Genomic DNA, 22,426 nt, shown 5'->3' on the forward strand with positions numbered 1-22,426 from the left:
TTATTTTTCTTTTTTTAGCATCTTTGATTATTTTAAAAATTTCAAAAGCAACATGTAGAACTACTGAAATAAAATAAAATTGTAAAGCAAAAAGTAGAATTCCGACCCCTCCATATTACCAAGTGAGTCACCATTGGGTGGCTGTCCTTGAAGTTTCTCCAAAAATATGCAAACAGAGAAGGGATCATACTGTACACATGGTGAAGTCACTGCTTACAAATGGGGGTCAAGTTCCAAAGTTGGTGGAGAGGCACACGTCTTACATGGAGTCACCATTGTCCCTGGAATGTGCAGGACCTGGCCCTAGGAAGCTCAGCAGCCAGAATTAGCTTAGCATTTCGTCCTCTTTCCAATCTGGCTCTGGCTGTCTTTCCTTGGGGCTGTGCAAGCCGAGGTCTGGTTGCAAAGCGGGGGAGGGTGACCAGGGATTTCTGCTCTCTTTGTACGTGGGGTCTGGCCATGCAGTGGACATGTAGTCAGATGGGCATGCCTCGTGGCACTGCTGTTCCTGCAGCCACCTGCTTTATTCTGGTGTGAGTTGGATATTGTGAGCAGGTTCCCCACTCCCATGGCACCCCCCAGAGAAATCCGTCATGTGGATGAACAGGAAATGGAACAGAGTCTGGCTCCCTCACCCAGTGTCATCTGGAGGCAGCCACTGGGCCGCTGGAGCAGTGCCCAGGGCCCTGGGGTGCTGGAGGCCTCCCAGCCCGTGTCCAGCCCCATCTGCTCTCCTTCGCAGGGCATCCTAATCACCTGGACAAAGCGATTTAAAGCCAGCGGTGTGGAAGGAGCAGATGTGGTCAAGCTACTTCACAAAGCCATCAAAAAGAGAGGGGTAATTTCTCCTGGGCCCTACTGACCCGGACGCACAGAGGGGAGGGGTGTGGGGAGAGGGCTGCGTCCTAAAGCAGACCCAGCCCCTTCCTGGGGGTGGGGCGGAGAGTAGCGCCAAGTCTGAGCACCCGGGCAGGGGAGAGGTGAGGGTGCACAGTCTGAAATGTCAGAGGTGCTTTAAAGCTGTGTTCTCAGAAGTGCTGCCAAAGGACCCACGCCTGGGGCAGGGGTCGCCTCCTTGTGACAGGAGTGATGTCACAGGTGCAGCCTGCCGTGCTTAGCACAGGGCAGGGGAACCCTCCACACGTAGGCACATGGACCTCGCGAGAGGTTTGTGGAGGAATGTGGCTCCAGGAGTAAAATCCACTCCCCACAGACTCTGGAGCCAGGTAATTAAGGTAACTGTGAGGTTTCCATAATTTAATCACTGCACTCTGATCCAATTAATTTGAGTACCAGCAGTAATGAAACCAGCACTACCCGCAAAGCAGGGTGATTATGAAAACCAGAGCACTTCTGCCAAGCTCTCTTAAGGTTGGTGATCTCTGCCCCCACGTGTGAATGGACGGTGACACCCCGTTATCTGTCCCCAGGACTATGATGCCAACATCGTAGCTATGGTGAACGACACGGTGGGGACCATGATGACCTGTGGCTATGATGACCAGCAGTGCGAAGTTGGCCTGATCATTGGTAACGTGCCCCCTCTTGGCTCGTCCCTTTTGTTCGGCCAGTGTTTCTAGGAGGCACAGCCTCCGCTTGCTTGTGTGGTCACGGCTTCTGATCTTGTCCCTCCAAGGCACTGGCACCAACGCGTGCTACATGGAGGAACTGAGGCACATCGACCTGGTGGAAGGCGACGAGGGGAGGATGTGCATCAACACGGAGTGGGGGGCCTTCGGAGACGACGGGTCCCTGGAGGACATCCGCACCGAGTTCGACAGGGAGATAGACCGGGGCTCCCTCAACCCCGGAAAACAGCTGTGAGTCCTTGACCTGCTCTTCTAGCCACAGAGGTGACTTAGGGACATTTAAGGAAAGATTTGGGGTGAGAGATGAGCGGGGCGTGAAGCCAGGTGATCCCAAGCGGAAAAGCCCATCAGATTTGCATTATTTGTCTTTCCTTGTGTGGTCAGATACGTGGCTGTGGAGTTTGTAGCCTAAAAGCACTTTTAAAATAATGTTCTCTTTGTTCAATTAACACTATGATTGTATCCTTGTAAAACACTTGAAAACTAAGAGCACAGAAGCAATGATGCAGCCGGGTGTGGAGCTCACAACGAACCCCCCCCACCCTGAGCAGGGGGAGCAGGGCTGGAGTCGAGGGGGAAGGAGACCAAGAGGTGGTCGGGAGCACAAGAGCTCTGAACCCCCTGAAAAAAAAAAGCCTTCCAATTATCTCCTGCCTCACATACCCAGAATAACTATTAATGGTTCAAAAATGCCCTCCCTCCCCCAAAGTGAAGCACAGAAGCATTAGTGTAAAATATGGTGTGAAAACTATACGACTGTGTGCTATAGTCACTAGCGTTGCTGTTCAGGGTGAGAGAGGCCACGTGGTATGTGGGTGTCACTGAGCCAGGGAGGGTGAGTGTCTGTTCATGTAGCACATTTACTGAGCACTGATCGTGTGCTAGGCTCTGAGGGTCCCACACTGCCTTCCCTCCCAGGGCAGACCATCCTCACGGGGAGTGGGCCAGACACGCAGTGGCTGTCGTGCAGAGGAGTGGGTGAGCACGGTGTAAGCCGTGCACCCTTAGAGGGTGGAGAAACTCCTTCTGTATGTCAAGCACAAACAGATGAGTCAGACTTTAAAGAACTTGAGACATACAGACAAGTTGTTTGTGGACTTGGAGGCTCCTGGCTGCAGAAGTAGGAGAGCTGTCATTCAAGCTCGAGTGGGTATTGCTTTCTCGGGGCCACTATTTCCTGAAGTGCATGTTCGCGTTTCTCTGTGAGGCTAGCGTGCACTGAGAATCGGGAGTCCCTGCCTCATCCCAGAGTGAGAAGCTCTGTTTCTATAAGGGATCCAGTGTCTGGCTTCCTCCCTCCAGCCCCTCTGCCCCAGGCCTTAGGCGTTCTTGCCATACACCTGTTTCATGCTGCGGATTTGGTCCCACCGGCTTTCATGTTTAATTCTCCTTCCCTCTTGTCTTCTTGGGCCTCTTGCTCTTCTGCTTTCTCTGTTGTGTCTGGAATCCCACATCCCTTCTCACTGTGACTCCTTGTCACATCCTTCAAAATGCGAGGAGACACCGCCCCACACAGCAGTGACCACAGCAGCCTGGGTGGTGGTGGAATAACTACGTGTCTTTTCAAGTCAGCCCCCAACACCTTTCCTTTCTGTTGCTCTGCCCGTCCAAGAATCTCCCGGCAGCTCCTGTCCTGGTTTGCCTGGACATAGGCCTCTCCCTCCTTTTCTTTCCCTGGGCTTCCAGCCTGAGCAGACCGGGCTGCCAAGGGAACTCCTAATTGGCATGCACGTCCTTACTCAAGACTCCCGGTGGCTGACGATCCCCATCCCCCACCCCATCTCAGCCCTGCCTGGGCCCACTAGCAGGCAGGGTGGCTGGAACACTGTGGCACTGCCCCTCGCTGGTGATCCGTGGTGGGAGGTGTCTGACTGCCAAGAGGCAGATCACGACTAGCTTGATTTCACTTGAGCAGAAGTGAGGCACTGGCCCCAGCGCGTGCTGGCGGGTGCAGGAGGAGCCAGTCTCCGTGAGCTGGGGCTTGAGGAGAAGGCGTGAGAGGTGCCGTTTGCTTGGTCTGATGCTCTGATAGGGGTTCTAGGGACTGGGAGAGGACAGACCCTTGGCCTAGGGCCTCCTTTATCTTGAAAGGGGGATGTCAGCATCTATATTTGTGAATGGACATCATGTAGAGAAGTGAGCAGGTTGTTCTGGGTGTCTCCAGAAGGCAGAGTGAGAAGCAGTGGGTAGAGGTGCCAGGAGGCAGATGTTGGCTCATCCTAAGGGGAATAACTTTTCTTACTGTCACGCTGCCCAACAGAGACAGGCTGTCTAGGGAGGACAGGCAGAGGGGTTGGGGCTCGGTGGCCGCTAGCATGACAGTAACAGCTGGCATTGTGTGATATTGCCCATGAGAAGGGCAGCACAACACAGTAGTTAGAGCACAACCTCTGGAGTTAGATTTAACTGGGTTCAAAGTGTGCATTTGCCACTTGGTGGCTCTCTCCATGGGCAAGTTCTGTAGCCTTTCTGTGTCTCTGTTTTCTCACCTGTGAAATGGGGATGATGCTAACGTCTCTCTCATAAAGTTGTAATGAGAATAAAATGTTTTAATTATTTTTTTATTTTTAATGTTTTTGTTATTTATATATATTTTTTTAAGAGATAAGTTCTCGCTCTGTTGCCCAGGCTGGAGTGCAGTGGCACGACCATAGCTCACTGCAGACTCAAACTGCTGGGCTCAAGCGATCCTCCCACCTTGGCTTCCCAAAGTGCTGGGACTAGAGGCATGAACCACTGTACCCACCTGTAAAAATTTTTGTTTTTTTGAGACATAATCTTGCTCTGTTGCCCTGGGTAACGTACAGTGGCATCATCATAACTCACTGCAACCTCAAACTCCTGGACTCAAATGATCCTCCTGCCTTGGCCTCCTTAGTAGCTGGGACTACAGGCGCATGCCATGATGCCTGGATAATCTTTCTATTTTTTAGTAGAGATGGGGTCTTGCGCTCAGGCTGGTCTCAAACTCCTGAGCTTAAGCAATCCTCCTACTTCCTGCCTCCCAGAGTGCTAGGATTACAGGCGTGAACCACTGCCCCTGTGGCCATACAATAAGTTAACACATGTAAAGCTGCCGTCCCCAACCCCTGGGCCGTGGACCAGTATCGGTCCATGGCCTGTTAGGGACTGGGCCGCAGAGCTCCATGCCCTCGCCTCCCCCAGTCCATGGAAAAATTATCTTCCATGAAACCAGTTTCTGGTGCCAAAAAGGTTGGGGACCGCTGCTGATGTAAAGTGGCTAGACAAGTGTCAGACACAGGAAGGGCCACAGCACTCACTATTAGCCAGACACGGCAGCACCATATGACCCATATTAGCCTATATCCTCCATACACCCTTACAGGGGAGCCCTGTCGGTATCCACATTACACAGGCGAGGAGACTGAGGTGACCTACTCTAACTGTGGCTCCCGCCAGCTCTGAGATTCTGGCTCGGGACCACACACAGGCTGTTCCCACGGGAGCCTGGGGCGGCAGCCGGGCAGCTAGGACTCGGAAGGGCACTCTCCTGCCAGGTGTCCCCACACGGTCACGGCGGGGCCGTCCTGTCTGGTTCTGTCAGGAGCAGGAACAATGAGGACTGTGTCTGACAAGGCCTGCACCCTGTGTTGATGGACAAGGGCTGGGCAGGCAGGTTCCAGCAGCATCCTTGGCTCCCAGGCTGGCTCTGGCTGGAACAAAGTGTTTTGCTGTGTCACAGCCAGCTCTGGGTGTGCCAGCTGGGCTCCCTTGGAGGAGAGGCCGGCCCCTGCCATGTGGACCTGCCTCTTTGATCTGCCCTGCTCAGGGTTCCTCCTGGCGCTGGTCAGCCAGGCCTCGGGGACTGCATCTGGCTCAGATATGGCTTCGAGCCTTGGTTTTCGCCGGCTGTCGGCTGGGCCTTCCCCAGTGTGCGTAGGCGTCTATCTCAGGCTCCACCTGGCAGCCTCTCCCCTGCAGTGCTGGGCTCCAAGTGGCTGCCGCAGTCACCGAGCCCATGCCTCAAGCCACACCTCCCGGGGGAGGGGAGAGTAGGCTCACTCTGATTGGCCCGTGCCTGGACAAGGCCGGAGCGGCAGGATGAGCCGATTGGCTTTCAGCTCCTCAGAGCCCACCCTGGAGTTTAGGGGCCGATCAGTGGGGGAGGAGTGGGTTCCTCAAAGCAAATTCTTGGTCCTTTTGGCCGATGACAGGAAGATGACCAACAAATGCTCAACAGCAGCCTCTAGGCAATAGCTGCCTTTCCCTCGGTGAAGACATTTACTAGACTGCTTCCTGGCCACCTCCCTCCCATAGGGCTTGGAGTCTCCCAGAGCCATGGAAAGTCCTTTAAAAAGTACAGCATATAGTTTTGTAAGGGATTGTCATATTCTGCTCATTTCTCTCTAGGGGCCTTCTCGTCTTTGTCCCCAGTCTAAATCCTAACATCCCCCCGCCTCCAGGCAGCCTCCCCTGCCTGCTCCTGCCCTACGGTGTTCCCCTGGGCTCAGGCATGGGGTCTGGATGACCCACCCTCTCGAATGTCGGCGTCCCCCCACATGCCCCTGCCCATCCCCTTCCCTCCCTCTTGTTCACTCACTCAAGAGCCACAGTCAGGGAGGCTGAGGGCTTGTGGGAGTTGAGGCGGTGCCTTCCTCTCCTTTATGTCCCTCCCGCTCTCACATGTTGCCGCGTGTCATGTGCAGAGGAAGGACTGACAAGGGCCCGTCCGTGTGCTTTCCTCCTGCAGGTTTGAGAAGATGGTCAGTGGCATGTACATGGGCGAGCTGGTTCGGCTGATCCTGGTCAAGATGGCCAAGGAGGGCCTCTTATTTGAAGGGCGGATCACCCCAGAGCTGCTCACCAGAGGGAAGTTTAACACGAATGATGTGTCAGCCATCGAGAAGTAAGTACCCTCCATCAGGCTTTCTGGTGGTGGTGGGGGGGGCAGAAAAGAGGGATAGGTCCCTCATTTCCTCCTGAGTCCATGCTTGGTGGCCTTTCCCCTCCAGAGTGTCAGGGCTTTTGGGGTCAGTCTCCCTTCATTCTTAGCTGACCCATCCCGGGCTGGTCTCCCTGCAGTCACCGTGTGTGTGTGGCTGTTCATTAAAGGGCAATCTAGTTAGCAGCAAACGCTTCATGGAGGATTTTCCTATTTATTGACGAAGGCAGCCTCCTCTTCTGCCCCATTGCCCCCTGACATGTACTCGGGGCAAGACTGAGTCCAGGAAGAAGGTGATTCTAGCCCAGGGCCTGGGTTCTTAGAATTTCCCCTGGAATATCCTGACCTTCTCCAACAACTAGAAATGTTCCCTGACACACAAGTTTGAGAAACGCTGGTTAACAGGTGAGCCAGGACAGATAGACACAGGACATTGTCCAGCCAGCAACCTGACTGCTGCCCTTTGGCATCACACAAGAAACCCAGGAATCTTTGACTTGATGGTTAGTCACAGGCCTTCACTCTGGGAGAGAAGTAGGTAAACTCTGTCCCAGTGGCCGTTTGATGTAGTCGGTGCCTCTGAGTCTCAAGGGCTCTTGTCTTGTGGCTGGCTCCCCTGTGCCACTTGGCTCTGTTCCTAGTTCAGGAGATTCCATGTAGCAATGCAGAACCACTGGGATGAAGGTAAAGATAGCTTGCTGCCATCCTTGGTGCAAAGAGTGCCATTTTATCTCTGCATGAAGTGGTCGTTCCCACTGTTCCCTGTGTGGTCCTGGAAATTCAGACAGAGCCAGGGGTTTCATAACCCTGGCTCCTAGGAGAAGATGCACGTCGGCTGTCTTTGTGGTTAGAGAAGGCAGCTGCTAGAAGGGGAAGGGGGCTTATTTGGACTTACTCCGCTGCCAAATCCACGTGTTGGAGTGTGTCCTAGGATGACTGTCGTTCAGGAACAATTGGTGCAGAGCTGTGGCAAGCAGGGAGCCACACTACTGCATTTCCAACCACCTCGTGGTTGGTGGCTGGGAAGGAAGGGGAGCTGGAGGCTCATGGCTGCTCTTGAAAGTCACTGGCAAAGTCAGAAAATGCCTGCCTGCCTCCTGGCCTGCTTCTGGTGTTGGCTCTGTGGTTACCAAGAAACATTAACCTGGTTAGCTCAAGGAAGCATGTGTATTATCATAAAGGCTATCTCCAAAAAACCCGTAAAAAACATCCCACAAGGGCAGATGTTAGAAGCATTCTCTAAAATCAGGAGTAAGACAGTATCACCAGTTTCTATTCAGCCTTGTACTGGAGTCTTAGCCAGTGTTTTAACAAAAGAAAATAGAAAGAAAGAAATTAAAGACCTAAAAATCAAAAAAGAAGTGAAATTGTCATTTTTAGCAAATGGTAAATGTCTGCATGGAACACCCCAAAAATATTTACAGACAATGAATAGAATAACAGAAGTTAAAAGATGCCTGGAGATGAGATATAAAAGGCAATTGTATTTCTATCTATTAGCAATAATTAAAAGAAATACATATGTTATATAAACTTTTTATTTTAGAGTAACTTTAGATTTTCAGAAAAGCTGCAAAGATAGTACAGAGTGTTCCTGCATACCCGTCACTCACCTTCCCCCATTGTTAAAATCTTACATTATTGTGGTAAGTTAAAGAGTGTGTGTATACACACATATATTTTTTTAAAGACATCATCTACAATTGTAACAAAATTGTAAAGTACTTTGGAATAAATCCAGCAAGATACACAAAACAACACAGAAGCACCTGGGGCAACTCACAGACCCCAGGAGCAGGAGGTTCCCGGGCCGTGTGAGCACTGGGCCCCGGGTGGGAGCAGTTGTTCCTCCCCTGTTCGTAGGCCACGTACGTGGTCTTGGCCCATCATAACCCAGCCTGATGCAGTTTCCACTTCTACCCAGTATTTCTTGCAGAGGAGACCCCCCCGCCCCCTCCAGGCTCTCCTTAGACACTTGATGGTCTCAGTCCCACGCCATGCATGTGTGGCGAGTGGCTTCTGCCTTCCCATGTACCCTCGAGCCTCAGTGCTTGGCTCTGCCTGGTGTGGTCCTTAACGTGTAGGTGTTGGCCTCTGCCTTCCCAGGAACAAAGAAGGCCTCCACAACGCCAAGGAAATCCTGACCCGCCTGGGAGTGGAGCCGTCCGATGAGGACTGTGTCTCGGTCCAGCACGTGTGCACCATCGTCTCCTTTCGCTCAGCCAACCTGGTGGCTGCCACGCTGGGCGCCGTCCTGAACCGGCTGCGCGATAACAAGGGCACGCCCAGGCTGCGGACCACGGTTGGTGTCGACGGGTCTCTTTACAAGACGCACCCACAGTGAGTCTGCCCTTTGCTGTCATTGGCACTTCACACCCATCGGGGTGGCGGGGGGAGGGGGGTACGGGCCTTCTCTGGAGGTAGAATTTGCACCCAGCAAGTGGTTTTTGGCAGACAAGACCATTCCTAGGTCTGGGCAGAGAGGTCAGAGTTGCCCACTTGGGAAGTACCGCCCCCTGCTGATCCTGGGTGGTGTTGCTTCTGTATGGCACCATGCTCTCCCCTTTGCAGAGAGAGTGTAGCGATACCTTTCACCTGGAGGGCTGTCATCCTCATTATAGCTTGGGTCATAGGTGCGGCACCTGCATTCCTGTTTCAGAAGCTCCTGGTAAAATCCTCCAAACCCTCAGACGTTATTTTTTTTAAATGGGCAATGTGTCCGTGCTTGGCACCCAAGAGCCAGCGGCCATGTGAGTTGTAAACTGTCCCCATTGCTGAGGACAGGCTGGTTCACCACGCTGCCATCTGGTCTACTGGCTGCCTCGGCTTCGGAAGTCCCCTCGGCCAGTAAGCACATGGCTTGTACCTTTTTAAAAGGCCAAAGGTAAATTCTAAATCTTTAATAGGTTTTGATGATAACTGCCTGTGACAGGATTATTTTGCACAGGACCTCAGATTTTTTCCCCACTATACATGCCACATGCATGTGAAGTAGCCTTGCAGAGACTGCACCTTCATGCCCAGCTCTGGGGACAGTTCAGCAGGTGTTGAAATTGCTCTGTGTTGCTGAGGGGGTAGGGTTTGAGCTAGTTAGATGCTGTTATCTGCCAGGTTCACAATTTTGTTATTGTTAAAAACATTTTTAAAGTATTTGTAAAATTCTTGATAGTGAAACCATTTCATTAGCCATTTTTTCTTATTTTTAGAATTTCTTGCCTAATTTTTGGACAACAAAGCCTAGGGATTTGGAACATCACTTTAAAATTTTATACAATTGTGGTAAAATACATATACGATAGATCATCTTAACCAATTTTAAGTATACAGTTCAGTGGTGTTATGTACATTCATATTGTCACACAACTGTCACTACCAGCCATCTCTAGAACTCTCTTCGTCCGTGACATCACATTTTTAAAAACAACTTTGAATAAATGTTTCTCATTTCAGAAGTAATATATACTTGGCATAGAAACTTTAGATGGTTCAAAAAGTTACGAAGAGAATAGAAGCCGTTCTTTATCCCAGCCCTTGGACTTGACCACTGTCAGTATTTTGGGGAACTGTGTTTCCTGTTTCCCTTGGCAGCAGCCTGCCGCGCTTACAGTTGACCACAGTCCTGTCCTAGAGTCCTCTTCTGGCCACCGAGAGACAGACGTCCAGGCCTTTGAGGGAGAGGGAAAGGGCCAAGTGAAACTGCAGAACAACAGCGGTTATTTATTGAACCTTCCTAGTGCCAGTTACTGATCCAAGCATTTTGTTAACTCATTTAGTTCCCTCCACATCACTGTTAGCCGACACCGAGACCCTCATTTCCTCCAAGGTCACCTGCTGAAGGTCACCTGGCGTGGAAGTGGTGGTCTCGCCCTTGTTTTCGGATCTGACTTTCAACACTGTACTTTTGACCCGCTGTGCTGTATTATCTTCTCTTCATGGTGAAGGACAAAATCTAGAATTTTTTGTGTTTGATGCTCATATAATACCGGGAATCCTCTGTTTTATGCGTGGTTATGGGCAATTTCAGTTTTCCTTTTTACCTGTCTGCATTTGCTAACTTTTCTGCAGTGGATGTTGATGACTTGTGTAATGAAAAAAAGCAAGTAGAGAAAATGGAATTAAGTGGAGAAAGACAGGGGCGGGTGGGGCTGGAGGTCCCCAACAGAGGCTCATTCCAGCTGTGTGGCACGTCTCCCCCTCCCCCAGGTATTCTCGGCGTTTCCACAAGACGCTGAGGCGCCTGGTGCCCGACTCCGACGTGCGCTTCCTTCTCTCGGAGAGTGGCAGCGGCAAGGGGGCCGCCATGGTGACGGCCGTGGCCTACCGCCTGGCGGAGCAGCACCGGCAGATAGAGGAGACCCTGGCCCACTTCCGCCTCACCAAGGAGATGCTGCTGGAGGTGAAGAGGAGGATGCGGGTGGAGATGGAGATGGGGCTGAGGAAGCAGACGCACGACAAGGCCGTGGTCAAGATGCTGCCCTCCTTTGTGCGGAGCACTCCGGATGGGACCGGTGAGGGCCTGCTGGGGGCTGGCGTGCCACTCCTGCTCCTGCCAGGGCCCACGTCACAGCAGGGCTGGGCAGAGGTTGGATTTTCCAGCGGACGTATTTGCACTGGAGGTGCATGATTGTGCAGGAGCTCACCTGAACCTCTGTTTTCCATTTTTACCACTGTGTGTCACGAGTATGACTTGGGGCAATTAAATTCTCCTGGTTGGACCTCCCAGGCAGGTGCTGTCTCTAAAACCATAGTCCTGCTCAGAATGAGAAAGTGTTAAGAACAAAGCTGGGCAAATCCCACAGCACTGAATAGGTTCTCTCACAAACACAGTAAACCGGAAGGATAAACACCCAATGCCCCTTTCTTAAGTCCTGATAGGGTGTGTGTAAAGTAGGCAGGGGCCAAACAACCTTAATGCCACCCTTAGTGGTTCTCGTGGGAGCTGAGCATGGGCAATCCGAAGAGCTTTCTGGGTGAGTCCTTGAAGTAATGAATTTTTGTGATATGAATATGTCCTACATGTAAGTTACTTATTATCGCATTATAACCAAACTCAGTGCCTTAAAACAGCCACCATTTATTATTGCTCATGTGTCTGTGGGGGTTAGCTGGATGCTTCTTCTCATCAGGGCTAGGCGTGGTTGACCTCTGCAGGACTCATTCCTGCACCTACAGTCAGCTGGGGGGTCAGGTGGGAGGCTGATGGCCGACGGCCCCCCTTATACATCCAGCAGGTGGCCGGGGTGCAGGGGTACCTGGCCCTGTGTCTCATCCTCTGCTGGGCCACCAGGCTGTTCTCGTGGTAGCAGCAGTGTCCATGAGAGCGAAGGGAAGACTTCAGAGCCCCTTGGAGGCTGAGGCTGAGGCTGGGGATGGCTCAACTTTGCCTCTGCCACACTCTTTTGGCGGAAGCAAGTCATGCGGCTGGGCCAGATCAAGGGGAGGGGAAGTAGACTCCATCTTTTGGTGTGTTTGGTGGGAGGAACTGCAGAGACACATTGCAAAGAATGCCAGGTACAGGGAAGGGAATGATTGTAGCCATTTTTGCAAATACTTTACACGTTGACGTAAATTATTAATTTTTATGTGAGGTTTTCTAAAACCAGGGCATTGTTGCTAGGCCCCGGTGAAGTTTGCTTATTGTGACAGGCAGTTTACCCATGGGGCCTTTTGTCCTTTCAATATGGGTCACAGTTGGAGGTGGTCAGTGACAGGGCGCCTGCCCCTCCTCTGAGCCTGTGCTGTGTGCTGGAGGGAGGAGTCACAGCTTCTCCCCGGATTCAGTATGGGATATCCTTTTTGGATGAGTTCTCCCCTGGGAAGTTTGAGTCTTGGAGTTACTGGCTGCCAAGAAGCACCTAGCTGTTTTTGACATTCTTTATGTTCTTGACTGCAACAGAGCATGGTGACTTCTTGGCCCTGGATCTTGGAGGAACGAATTTCCGCGTCCTGCTGGTGAAAATCCGTAGTGGGAAAAAGAGAACGGTGGAAATGCACAACAAGATCTATGCCATTCCCGTCGAAATCATGCAGGGCACTGGGGAAGAGGTGAGCCGGTTCTGCTGGTGTGTGCACACACACGGCAGTGGCATTGGTGGTTACATGGTGACCAGAATCCTCATGTGACCCCACGGCTGTGCATTTGTGCCCTTGTGGCCCCAGAGCATCGGGTACTTTCAGCCATCCCTGGCTTATGATGCTCCGGTGACTGGGAAGATCCTGGAGAAGGGGCCTCTGTGTGTGTAGGGGTGTGTTTGCACACGTGTGTGTTTATGCATGGGTGCACACGTGTACATGTGCACTGAAAGTACGAAACCACAGAGAGCATGGCTAGTCCTTTTCTCTTGCAGCTGTTTGACCACATCGTCTCCTGCATCTCTGACTTCTTGGACTACATGGGGATCAAAGGCCCCAGGATGCCTCTGGGCTTCACGTTCTCATTTCCCGTCCAGCAGAAGAGTCTGGATGCGGTGAGTGCCTTTCTTCCAGGCGTCAGTCCTGGGGCAGCACTAACCCCGCTGTGGCCAGGGAGGGCTGGCTCGCATGTCACAGTGGGTTGACCCAGGCTTTTCACTGTTTTTTTATCTTTGAAAGCACTGCCTCTTTTGGGCAGCCTGTTCCTCCAGGCAAAAGGAACCTCACCCTCTTCTGCTTTCCCTGTTTCTTTGATTGTTGCCTTGATTGTGGCACATCTTACACAGTTACTTAACAGTGACTGTGTCTATCTTTTCTGCTAGTAGTACGCTCCCTGAGCAACAACCTGTGTCCCCCCACACGCCCCAGCACAGTGTCCGATCAGAGGAGATAAATGTCTGTTTGGTACATGGGATGGGACAGGGCACCTGCCGAGTACCAAGTGCTGGGCTCAGAGCTGCAGGTCACAGCGCGTGTCCTCAGGGAGCCCGCAGTCCAGTGGGAGAGCCAAGCCCTCGGACCAGCAGCGCCGCACTGAGCGGTAAGGGCCGGGGCAGAAGGAACCCGTGCTGTGCAGTCACCGTGATGGACCAGAGTCAGGGCGGCAAGACAGAGCCTGTCCTGTTGGAAGAGCTACCGGGAGCCCTGCTTGCCAGGGGAGGAGGCCCTGGAGGCGGGCCCTAGGCCAGGATTTAAGGCTTGATTAACAGCACTAGGAGACCTAGGTAGGGCCGCCTGCCTCTGTGAACCAGTTCATCCAGTCACTTTGCTGACTTGGGTCTTTTTTCCTCTAAAGCCCTCTTAGATCTCAGCAATTAGATCTATATCAGCATGTGGTTGTTCCCCCCCCCCCCCAAGCCTTTAAATGTCCAGTGCTTTTTTTTTTTTTAAAGCAGTTTGCCTTCACTTGTATTCATCATAGTGAATACACATCTGTGGCATTTTTCCCAGCAAGTGTTTTAACTTCAGTCTGATGAAACCTAAAATGTACTTTAGGTAGTAACAGTGTTACTGAAACCACACATACCTTCAGTTATGTTGTCAGCAAACTCTTCTCCAGGGAATCTAGTGGGTTACACTAGGAGCAGCACCACGCTGAGAATCAGGGAATCTGGGTTCTTGCCCGGTATTACCATTTGCTGAGTGAATGTGGACATGGCCTTTAACCTTGATGCCTCATTCTCTCCATCTGTGAAATGGGGATTATTTCAAACCTCTTGGAAGACAGGAGGGGCCAGGCCTGGAGAGTTCTATTCGTATTTTATTGGTTTATGCCTCAAATGTTGGGACTCTATCTCCATTTGTTGTAAGTCCTCAGCAGTTGTTAACTCATAAGGGAGGGTGTGAAATTTTGTATTCTGCCCAAAAAGGTTAATTACATAGGACTCTCTTTTCATGTTTCAGGGAATCTTGATCACCTGGACAAAGGGTTTTAAGGCCTCTGACTGCGTGGGGCATGACGTGGCCACCTTACTAAGGGATGCAGTAAAAAGGAGAGAGGTAACTATTAATGTTTTTAAAAACCTTTACTGAGTTTTTGGGTTATAAAAATTGTACTTGTGTGTTGTAGAGGATTCAAACAATACAGAAGCACGTGACCTGGATAATAAAAGCTCCCCATTTCCCCACTCATCTGCTGGCAATAAAGGGTTCGTAGTTTTTGGGTTGTTAAAGGATGGGTTTTTTTTTTGTTTTTTGTTTTTTTTTTTTAAGAAAGGTAAAGTCATGATTATTACACAAATTGAAAAAGATAGAAGGAGCCCCTGGCATCTGGGCAGAGCCTGGCACTCTCAGGCCTGGTGTTGTCCTGTTGCACACAAAAAATTTCTCAGAGTGCACAAACAATTCTACAGAGTATAAATATCATCACAGCCACTCTGTGACCATGATGGGTCAAGAATAAGATGATTGCATAATACGTCGTATCTCAGAACGTAATCACAGCATTGCCCATGATTCCCGACAGCATCCAGTCCAGAGCAAAGCGCTTCTTTAAACCTGCCCCCAAACCACAGCACAGACCCAGATTCTTTAACAGTCCTTTCTAGCACTTCCTGGGAGGTCCCACGGGGTGTTCTCCTGCATCACAGTGAGTCGATGAGCCCAACTCTGTCCAACCACAGGTGTGTTCCTGGTGGTCTTTGGCTGGAGGACACCGAAAAAATATACAGTGGAAAATTCCAAAGATTTTATTGAACTTATTAATTATTGAGGGAATCAGCAAGAAATTTTTAAAAAAACAGCAGTTCAAATGACAATCAGGAGAGCAGACAGGTGAAATGAATGTGTGTGAAGAAGCCCTGAGTTGCACCTGGCAGGGTGTGCCAGACAACATCTGGTGTTGCCTTGAAAAGATACCTGCTGATGTATTTTTGCCCATCCCACAACTATCAGCGTTAGTGTCTATTCTTGCAGCTTGCTTTCCATGTGTGTACCAACACACACACACACACACACACACACACACACACACACGCACCCACACACGGACTTTTAAAAAATGGGAATCATACCGTATATAACATTACAACTTCCTTTTTTCATTTAACATAAAATCTTTCTTTGTCACTACATAGAGACCAACCTCATTCTTTTTCCTGGGCGCACAGGATTCCAGTGTGTGCCTGAACTGTGGTTTACGTTGCCCCTTTTGATCTATATGTGGGTCGTTTCCTCTTTCTGGCCCTTGCAAGCCATGCAGTAAATATCCTTGTACATGTACCTGTGTGCCCCTGCGTGACTAGTTCTGAAGGACAGAGTCTGAGAAATGGATTCGATATTTCCATTTTGCCCTCCAAAAAGCTCTAAGTCTTTAAACTGCCAAGAGACAGAACAATTTGGCCATTGTCCCTTGTCTTCCCTGTTCCTCGATTCCCTCCGATGGTCAGTACCATGTGTAAAATGGGTGGGATACTTTCCCTTCCTTAGAGCTCAGATGGCAGCTACATCATTAATAGCAGGTGTCCAGTCAGTGAAGGAGCATTTAAGTGAGAAAACTGGCTCAGATTATGCAGCAGTGGCTTTCTGACTGCCGTGCAGCAGAGTGGACTGGCAGGATTCAAGCCAGGGCAGAATGATCACATTCCTAAACGTGTGTCCCTTTCTCTCTAAAGGAATTTGACCTGGACGTGGTGGCTGTGGTCAACGACACAGTGGGCACTATGATGACCTGCGCTTACGAGGAGCCCACCTGCGAGGTTGGACTCATTGTAGGTGGGTGTCCCGGAAGGTCTCTCTCCTCGGGGAAGGGAAGGCTGGGGTTTTCCTGTCCTCCTGTGGGACATTCTGCCAGTCATAGCCTGACCACCTCCAGAGTTCAGTGCTGCGTGAAGGCTGCAGAGTTCTCCAGGGGGCTCTTTGCTCCCTGACACCCCCCACCCCCACCCGCCGCCGCCCCAGTGCTGCACTTTGACTGTGATCAGACTGTCAAGAACTGAGCTCCAGGAATGAGGCCCTCAAGGCTCACGTGGCTTGAATGGATGGGGACGGGTACCTGGAGCTGGCCTGGTCGGCATGGCAGCTCTGCGGGGGCTTGTGTGCAGGGGCTCTGGGCAGGTATTGCAGGGGTGGGGGCGGCGCCGTCTGAGGCTGGAAAGGAAGCGGAGACCAACCTCCTCTCTTAACCACGCTTGGGTCTGGAAAGGGCCAGGGTGGTGTGGTCTTGGGGATCATTTTGCCTTTAGCAGCCACTGTTTGTGAGTGGTCCCATCCAGCAGAGAGGGCACAAAGGCGGTTGGCTCTGCAGACTATTGCAAACGCGTTGAGGGGCTGGGCCTTGAGAGCACATAATTCCTGAAGCCTATTGATTTGGGCTGTGGGGAGACCTTTTGTCTGTCGATCCTGCTCCTACTGTCAGAGGATGTTGGAAAGACCCCAAACAGTTTTTTTTAGCCAACATCTGCAGGCTCTCCCTGGGCAGGAAGGGGTGGCACCACCATTTGCTGAATGTCTAGAGATTGGGATGAGGCCCCAGTGGCCCTCCTGGTGCCAGGAAGACCTTTTCACTCACTAGTAAACCACTGTTGGCTTCTGTCGACATTCAGAAGACTAGGGAGCAGCTCCTGGTGAAGGGCTGTTTGGGGCCTGGCTTAAGGGCTTTGTCTCTTCCTTTCTTTTGCTAAGGTTTCTCCACCCAGCCCCTCCCTTCTGCCTGCAAGGGCTTAGGTGTGAACCGCCAAGCCATAGTGACACAGCAGTTCTCCTCGCCCTCCCACCTGGGAGGTCAGGCCTGCCCTGTTCAGGGCAGCGCGATTAGATGTTCCTGCCACCAGACTCCAGCTGCATTCAAAGCCATTTTTCTTTCCTCTGTGAATGGATCTCATTGCTCAGAACTCCATGAGCAGGAAGCGTGGTTTACACGTTCTGGCTTTCTTTGTACTCACCCCCCTTCCATTTCTGGAGCTCCCCTTCTCTCAGCTTTAGCTTGGGTGAAAGGGAGCTGAGAAAACAAAAAACAGAAATAATTCAGTGACACAGTCTTCTAGTTCTACTTGAGTTTCTTCCCCTGATGAGAGTTCACCTGCATCCCACCTAGGATGGGTGGACAGTGCTCCAGTCTATTCAGTGACGCGAGGCCAGTGGCCTCAAGCTGGGATGTCATGGCAACTAAGACAGCTATGAAAGTTCCAGAGCTTTCTCTCATTTCTTAGTTCCTCATGGACTGGAACAGCAAACAGTTCATGGCCCTGCCCTAGCCCTTGGTGAGCCGCACTTTGTTCTAAGAGGTTCAGGAATGGAAATCTGAGGCTCCTCAGCCCCTAGAGAGCACATGCCAGATTGCATGTGTGCAGTTTGTGGGTACACCCAGAGAAATGTCCCTTTTTTCTCAGGAGAATCCTCCAATTTTCATAGGTCTGTGATACAAAAAAGTGAGGAACCATTGTTTTAGAAAGGCGTCCTTCACATGCTGATGACACTGTACTTCCCTGAACCACCTGTGGGCTTCGTTCCAAAACACATAGGAGAGTTTATAAGGATGTGTGTATGTATGTGTTTGTGTGCATGGAAAAAATATACATATTTTTTGTTCCAATCTGAATATTGCCTAAAATTCTGCCATTGAAGATACAATCCTTTATTTGTAAGACTATCTTCTATTAAAATAAATTTAGCTCTGCTTGGACAGGTGATCACATGAGGCTCTTGGTGTAAAGTAAGGTAATCGAATGCTTTCTGGGTGATTTCACTCAGACTCTCCGTTTATATTTTGTTTTCTTGGAAAACTTTGGGAAAGCAAAATAATTATTTTGTTCCTCTAAGAAACATACCCTTTACCTGTGGAATCTCAGGCCCCAGACCCCAGGCCTGGTTGCAGGACCCCCAGGTGTGGTGGCACAGCCATTCATTGTCCCCTTGTGTGTCTCAGGGACTGGCAGCAATGCCTGCTACATGGAAGAAATGAAGAACGTTGAGATGGTGGAGGGGACCGAAGGGCGAATGTGTATCAACATGGAATGGGGTGCCTTTGGGGACAACGGGAGTCTGGATGACATCAGAACACACTATGACAAATTGGTGGATGAGTTTTCTCTGAACGCTGGGAAACAAAGGTAATTCTGCCTGGGGTAGGAGACACCTAAGGTCAAGCTGGGGAGAGCATTTGGCTGCGTTCTGCTTCTTGCAGTGGAAGAAGTTTCTAGCATGAGTGGGTCTGAACAGAGGCTTGAAGACTGGTCTGTCTGGTTCACACCTGACCTTGGCTTTGGTCTAAGGATAGTGGAGAACTGGGGGATGGGTCCCCAGGATGTACAAGGTGGCCTGGGGTTGATGTCCTGTCCGGGAGTCTCCTCTGCCCAGGAATGTGCCCAGATGACAGATGACACTTCTTTCAGTGACCTTTTTCAGCCTGGAAGATTCTGGCCTGCGCTTCTTGCTCTGTGTTTCTTCCTCATCAGAATAGTGGGGGTGGGGGTTGGGGTGCAGCAAAGGCCGCCTCAATCCTCCTTCCCTCCCAGGGCCTCCAGCACCACCTAGTGGCTGTGTGGAGCTTTGCAGCTCAGGTCTCAGGGACCCTGTCTGAAATGGCGGTATCCACCCTACTCCTAAATGCGATGAATGACCCCTTGTCTCCAGTCCCCAGGAATCAGGCTGTCCTCTGCCATAGCCGGGATGAGTTGGTCCCAGTTACATCCCTAGAAGCAGAAAGATGGGCCAGAGTAGCAGCCAACACGAGTCGTTCCCCAGCTGCCATGAAGGTTTTTGCCTTTCCTCAGTACCGTCGATGCTATTACTCACTTAATGCTTTTCTTTAAATCAGCTTATACTTGCTTGCTTAAATTTGATGAGGGAGGGAAAAAAAGGGAGAATCTTATTACCATGGATAGGTGGTAATCGTAAAATGAATATAGTGAAAAGTGGCGTTATTCAGTTCTACCCAGATACTGTAGCCTACCGAAGGCCCTAAACTGAGACCCCCTTTGTTAAAAGGGGGGGTCAGCAAGTGATGGAAGGGGTTAAAGCCATGTTGGCACCAAACTGAGATGGTGTCCTGGATGGAATGAGAAGGCCTGCATGGGTGATGACAGTTCTGTGATTCCGTGCTATGCCCCGTTCTTCTGTGGCCACGGGAAATCCTGTGAGGACCCTTGCAGTGTCTGGATTCCAGCGGATTCTTCTCAGCTTGGGGACACTGGGCTTGAGCGTGTGCCATGGAACATTTAAATCGCTTGTTATTTCTTGAGGCCCTTGAGCATGGAGAGGGTAGAAGCCCCAAGAACAGGTTGGCCTCACGTGTGTTGTGGCCACTGGAATTCTCCTGCCAGCGTGGTCTTATCACTGCTGTGTGTGCTTGACCAGTGCTCTGGGTGTTTACAAAATCCAGGAACTCTCCCTTTCTTGTCCCTTTAAGACTCAGCCCAGTCCTGTACTTACTCAGCAGGTATTTATGGGGCACTTCACCGAGGGCCTAGTGCTGTGCCGTGCTGTGCCCTGGGGACTCAGAGCTGAGCTAGATGCACATTCCCTGTCCTTCTGGGGCTGTCACTGAATTGGGACATGAGCAGTGAGCTCATGTGCGTTGTGAAGGAGGAGAAGGGCAAGGTGTGTGGGAGCCTGAAACAGGCAGGTAGAACCCAGGATAGGAAGGACAATAGGCTCTCGGGATGTGGTCTTGGGCTGAGAGCTGGAAGTTAGGTAAGGAGGGAGGCTGGTCTTCCAGGAAGACACACACGCCAGTGGTTCTGTTTCTGATGCGGGCGGGGTGGAGGAGTCCCTGGTGCTTGCTGGTCTCCTCCTCTGCCTCTGCAGGGAGCACAGGGCAGGGTACACGGCTGGCCCTGCTGCTGCCCTTGAGAGGCAATAGGAATCCCAGAGTGATTGTGAGACCAAGGGCTGACAGTCCCCCTGGCCACTGTGCATAGACGCCCCAGCCCCTCCTCCTGTCTCAGGTATGAGAAGATGATCAGTGGTATGTACCTGGGCGAAATCGTCCGCAACATCTTGATTGACTTCACCAAGAAGGGATTCCTCTTCCGGGGGCAGATCTCTGAGCCGCTGAAGACCCGGGGCATCTTTGAGACCAAGTTTCTGTCTCAGATCGAGAGGTGAGTGCGCGGGGCGTCCCAGCCATCCACCCATCCATTAGAGGTCGCCTGGCCAGTGGATTGTGGTAGGGGTGGTGGGAACACTAGGGGGTGTTTTGGCAATTTGTGTGGAGTTTTTCCCTCTTCCCTATAGTAGGCCCTGGGCATTTGCATATTGACATCATATAATTTTATTATAAATTACTTTCCTTTTTATCCATCCTTTATGTTGGGGCATTACATTGAAAGTGTGTGTGTGTAAGCAGGTTGTATGGATTCCATTTCAGGATAGTAAAGGTGCGTTGCAAATACTTGTATTGAAGGGGCACAGAATCCACCCCTGATTCATCTGAAAGGTTGCACAGCTTGGACACATGGTAGCCGCATGTCCCTGACAAGTTGTTCTGCCTTCCTCCTACTTTGCTCTTGTGGAGGGAACGTTTCGTCCCTGCCTCTGCCACCTTCCAGGGCAAGCTGTGCGAGAAGGAGGAAAAGTGGTTTGAAAAAGCAACTGCAAAACACCACCTCATTCTTAGAATGGCCATAATAACCTTGCGTAGGCTCTGCATGATAACCTAACAAAGCCTATGCATTGCTTTTGCCCAGGGAAACCATTTTTAAGTATGCAGTTCCGTGACATTAAGTATTAATACACTCACATTGTCGAGCTACCACCACCACCTCCATCCATTTCCAGTATTCTTTTCATCTTAATCCGAAACTCTATACTCACCAAACACCACCTCCCCATTCCTCCCTCCCACCAGCCCCTGGCAGCCAGTGTTCTATTAATACTTTCTGTTTCTGTGAATTTGACTAATCTAGATGCTTCCGCATAAATGGAATCATGCAATATTTGTCCTTTCGTGACTGGCTTATTTCACTTAGCATAACGTCCTCAAGGTGCATCCGTGTTGTAGCATGTCAGAATTTCCTTACTTCTTAAGGCTGAATGGGATTTCATTGTTGTGTAGATGCCGCATTTTGTCTATCCATTCATCTGTGGATGGACAGACACTTGGGTTGCTTCTAGCTTTTGGCTACTGTGAATAATGCTGCTATGAACAGGGTGCACAAATGTCTGTTTGAGTCCCTGCTTTCACTTCTTTTGTGTATCTACCCACAAGTAAAATTGCTGGATTGCATGGTAATTCCATTTTAATTTTTTGAGGAACTGCTATACTGTTTTCCACACTGGCTCTACCATTTTACATACTCATTGGCAGTACATGAATGTTCTAGTTTCTCCATATACTCACCAACACTTGTTATAGTATGGGGAGTTTTTGACAGTAGCCATCCTAATGGGTGTGAAATGATGGAGAAGGTCTTTTTAAACATAGTAGCAAACAAAGGAACCATAAAGGAAAAATTGCCAAATAGAGCTATATAGCTTCTGCAAGTTTACAAAAAAATTGATACTCAAAAGGCAAATGGTAAACTGAGGAAGACACTTGCATATGACAAGATGCTGAGCATGGCATGCTGGGCTTTGGCAGGTCTGGTGTTAGACCTGCTCTGTTCCACTGGCTGTGTGCTCCCAGCCTCAGTTTCCTCATCTTTAAAATGGGAACAATCATACATGCATTGGTTGGTTGAGGAGCAAATGAGGGAACATATATAAAACACCTGTCACATAGTAAGTCCTCAAAAAAGGCTGGCTGGTCGTATCATTGTGGCTGGCCTCATTATCATCACCAGTCATTGTCATTGCTTTCATTTTAATATGAACAAGAGAAATATCGGTGGAGAAAAAAAGTCTTGGGACATAGTAGGTGGTTCATATGGCTAATAAACAAATGGGGGGAAAAGGTCATCCCCACTAAGAATGCAGATTAAGCCATAGTTGTGATGCCATTCTTCTGAAATTGTCAACAGTTTTAAAAAGTGATCTTTTCCACTGAGGACAAATAGAGCCAAATACTCTGCTAGACAGAGGGTAAATTAATACAATATTCTGAATGATACTTGGTGATATATATCAAAATACCTTTGACCCAGAA

At 50.4% G+C, this 22,426-nt stretch overlaps 1 protein-coding gene across 5 annotated transcripts in view; it reads left to right on the top strand.

The window, feature by feature from the left end:
• The window catches only part of HK1 (hexokinase 1), a 69,328-nt gene that overhangs the window by 43,554 nt on the left and 3,348 nt on the right, over window positions 1-22,426 (top strand). For all 5 annotated transcript variants that reach the window (XM_045569322.1, XM_045569321.1, XM_045569319.1 and 2 more), the window contains exons 5-16: window positions 743-838; window positions 1,431-1,530; window positions 1,637-1,820; window positions 6,301-6,456; window positions 8,599-8,832; window positions 10,696-11,000; window positions 12,389-12,537; window positions 12,840-12,959; window positions 14,308-14,403; window positions 16,017-16,116; window positions 18,269-18,452; window positions 20,289-20,444. In XM_045569322.1, coding sequence (XP_045425278.1) covers window positions 743-838; window positions 1,431-1,530; window positions 1,637-1,820; window positions 6,301-6,456; window positions 8,599-8,832; window positions 10,696-11,000; window positions 12,389-12,537; window positions 12,840-12,959; window positions 14,308-14,403; window positions 16,017-16,116; window positions 18,269-18,452; window positions 20,289-20,444 — 1,880 coding nt within the window. The remainder of the gene's footprint in view (window positions 1-742; window positions 839-1,430; window positions 1,531-1,636; window positions 1,821-6,300; window positions 6,457-8,598; window positions 8,833-10,695; window positions 11,001-12,388; window positions 12,538-12,839; window positions 12,960-14,307; window positions 14,404-16,016; window positions 16,117-18,268; window positions 18,453-20,288; window positions 20,445-22,426) is intronic.

The sequence above is a fragment of the Lemur catta genome, chromosome 14 (genome assembly GCF_020740605.2).
Source record: "Lemur catta isolate mLemCat1 chromosome 14, mLemCat1.pri, whole genome shotgun sequence".
In the NCBI taxonomy this organism is placed as follows: domain Eukaryota; kingdom Metazoa; phylum Chordata; class Mammalia; order Primates; family Lemuridae; genus Lemur; species Lemur catta.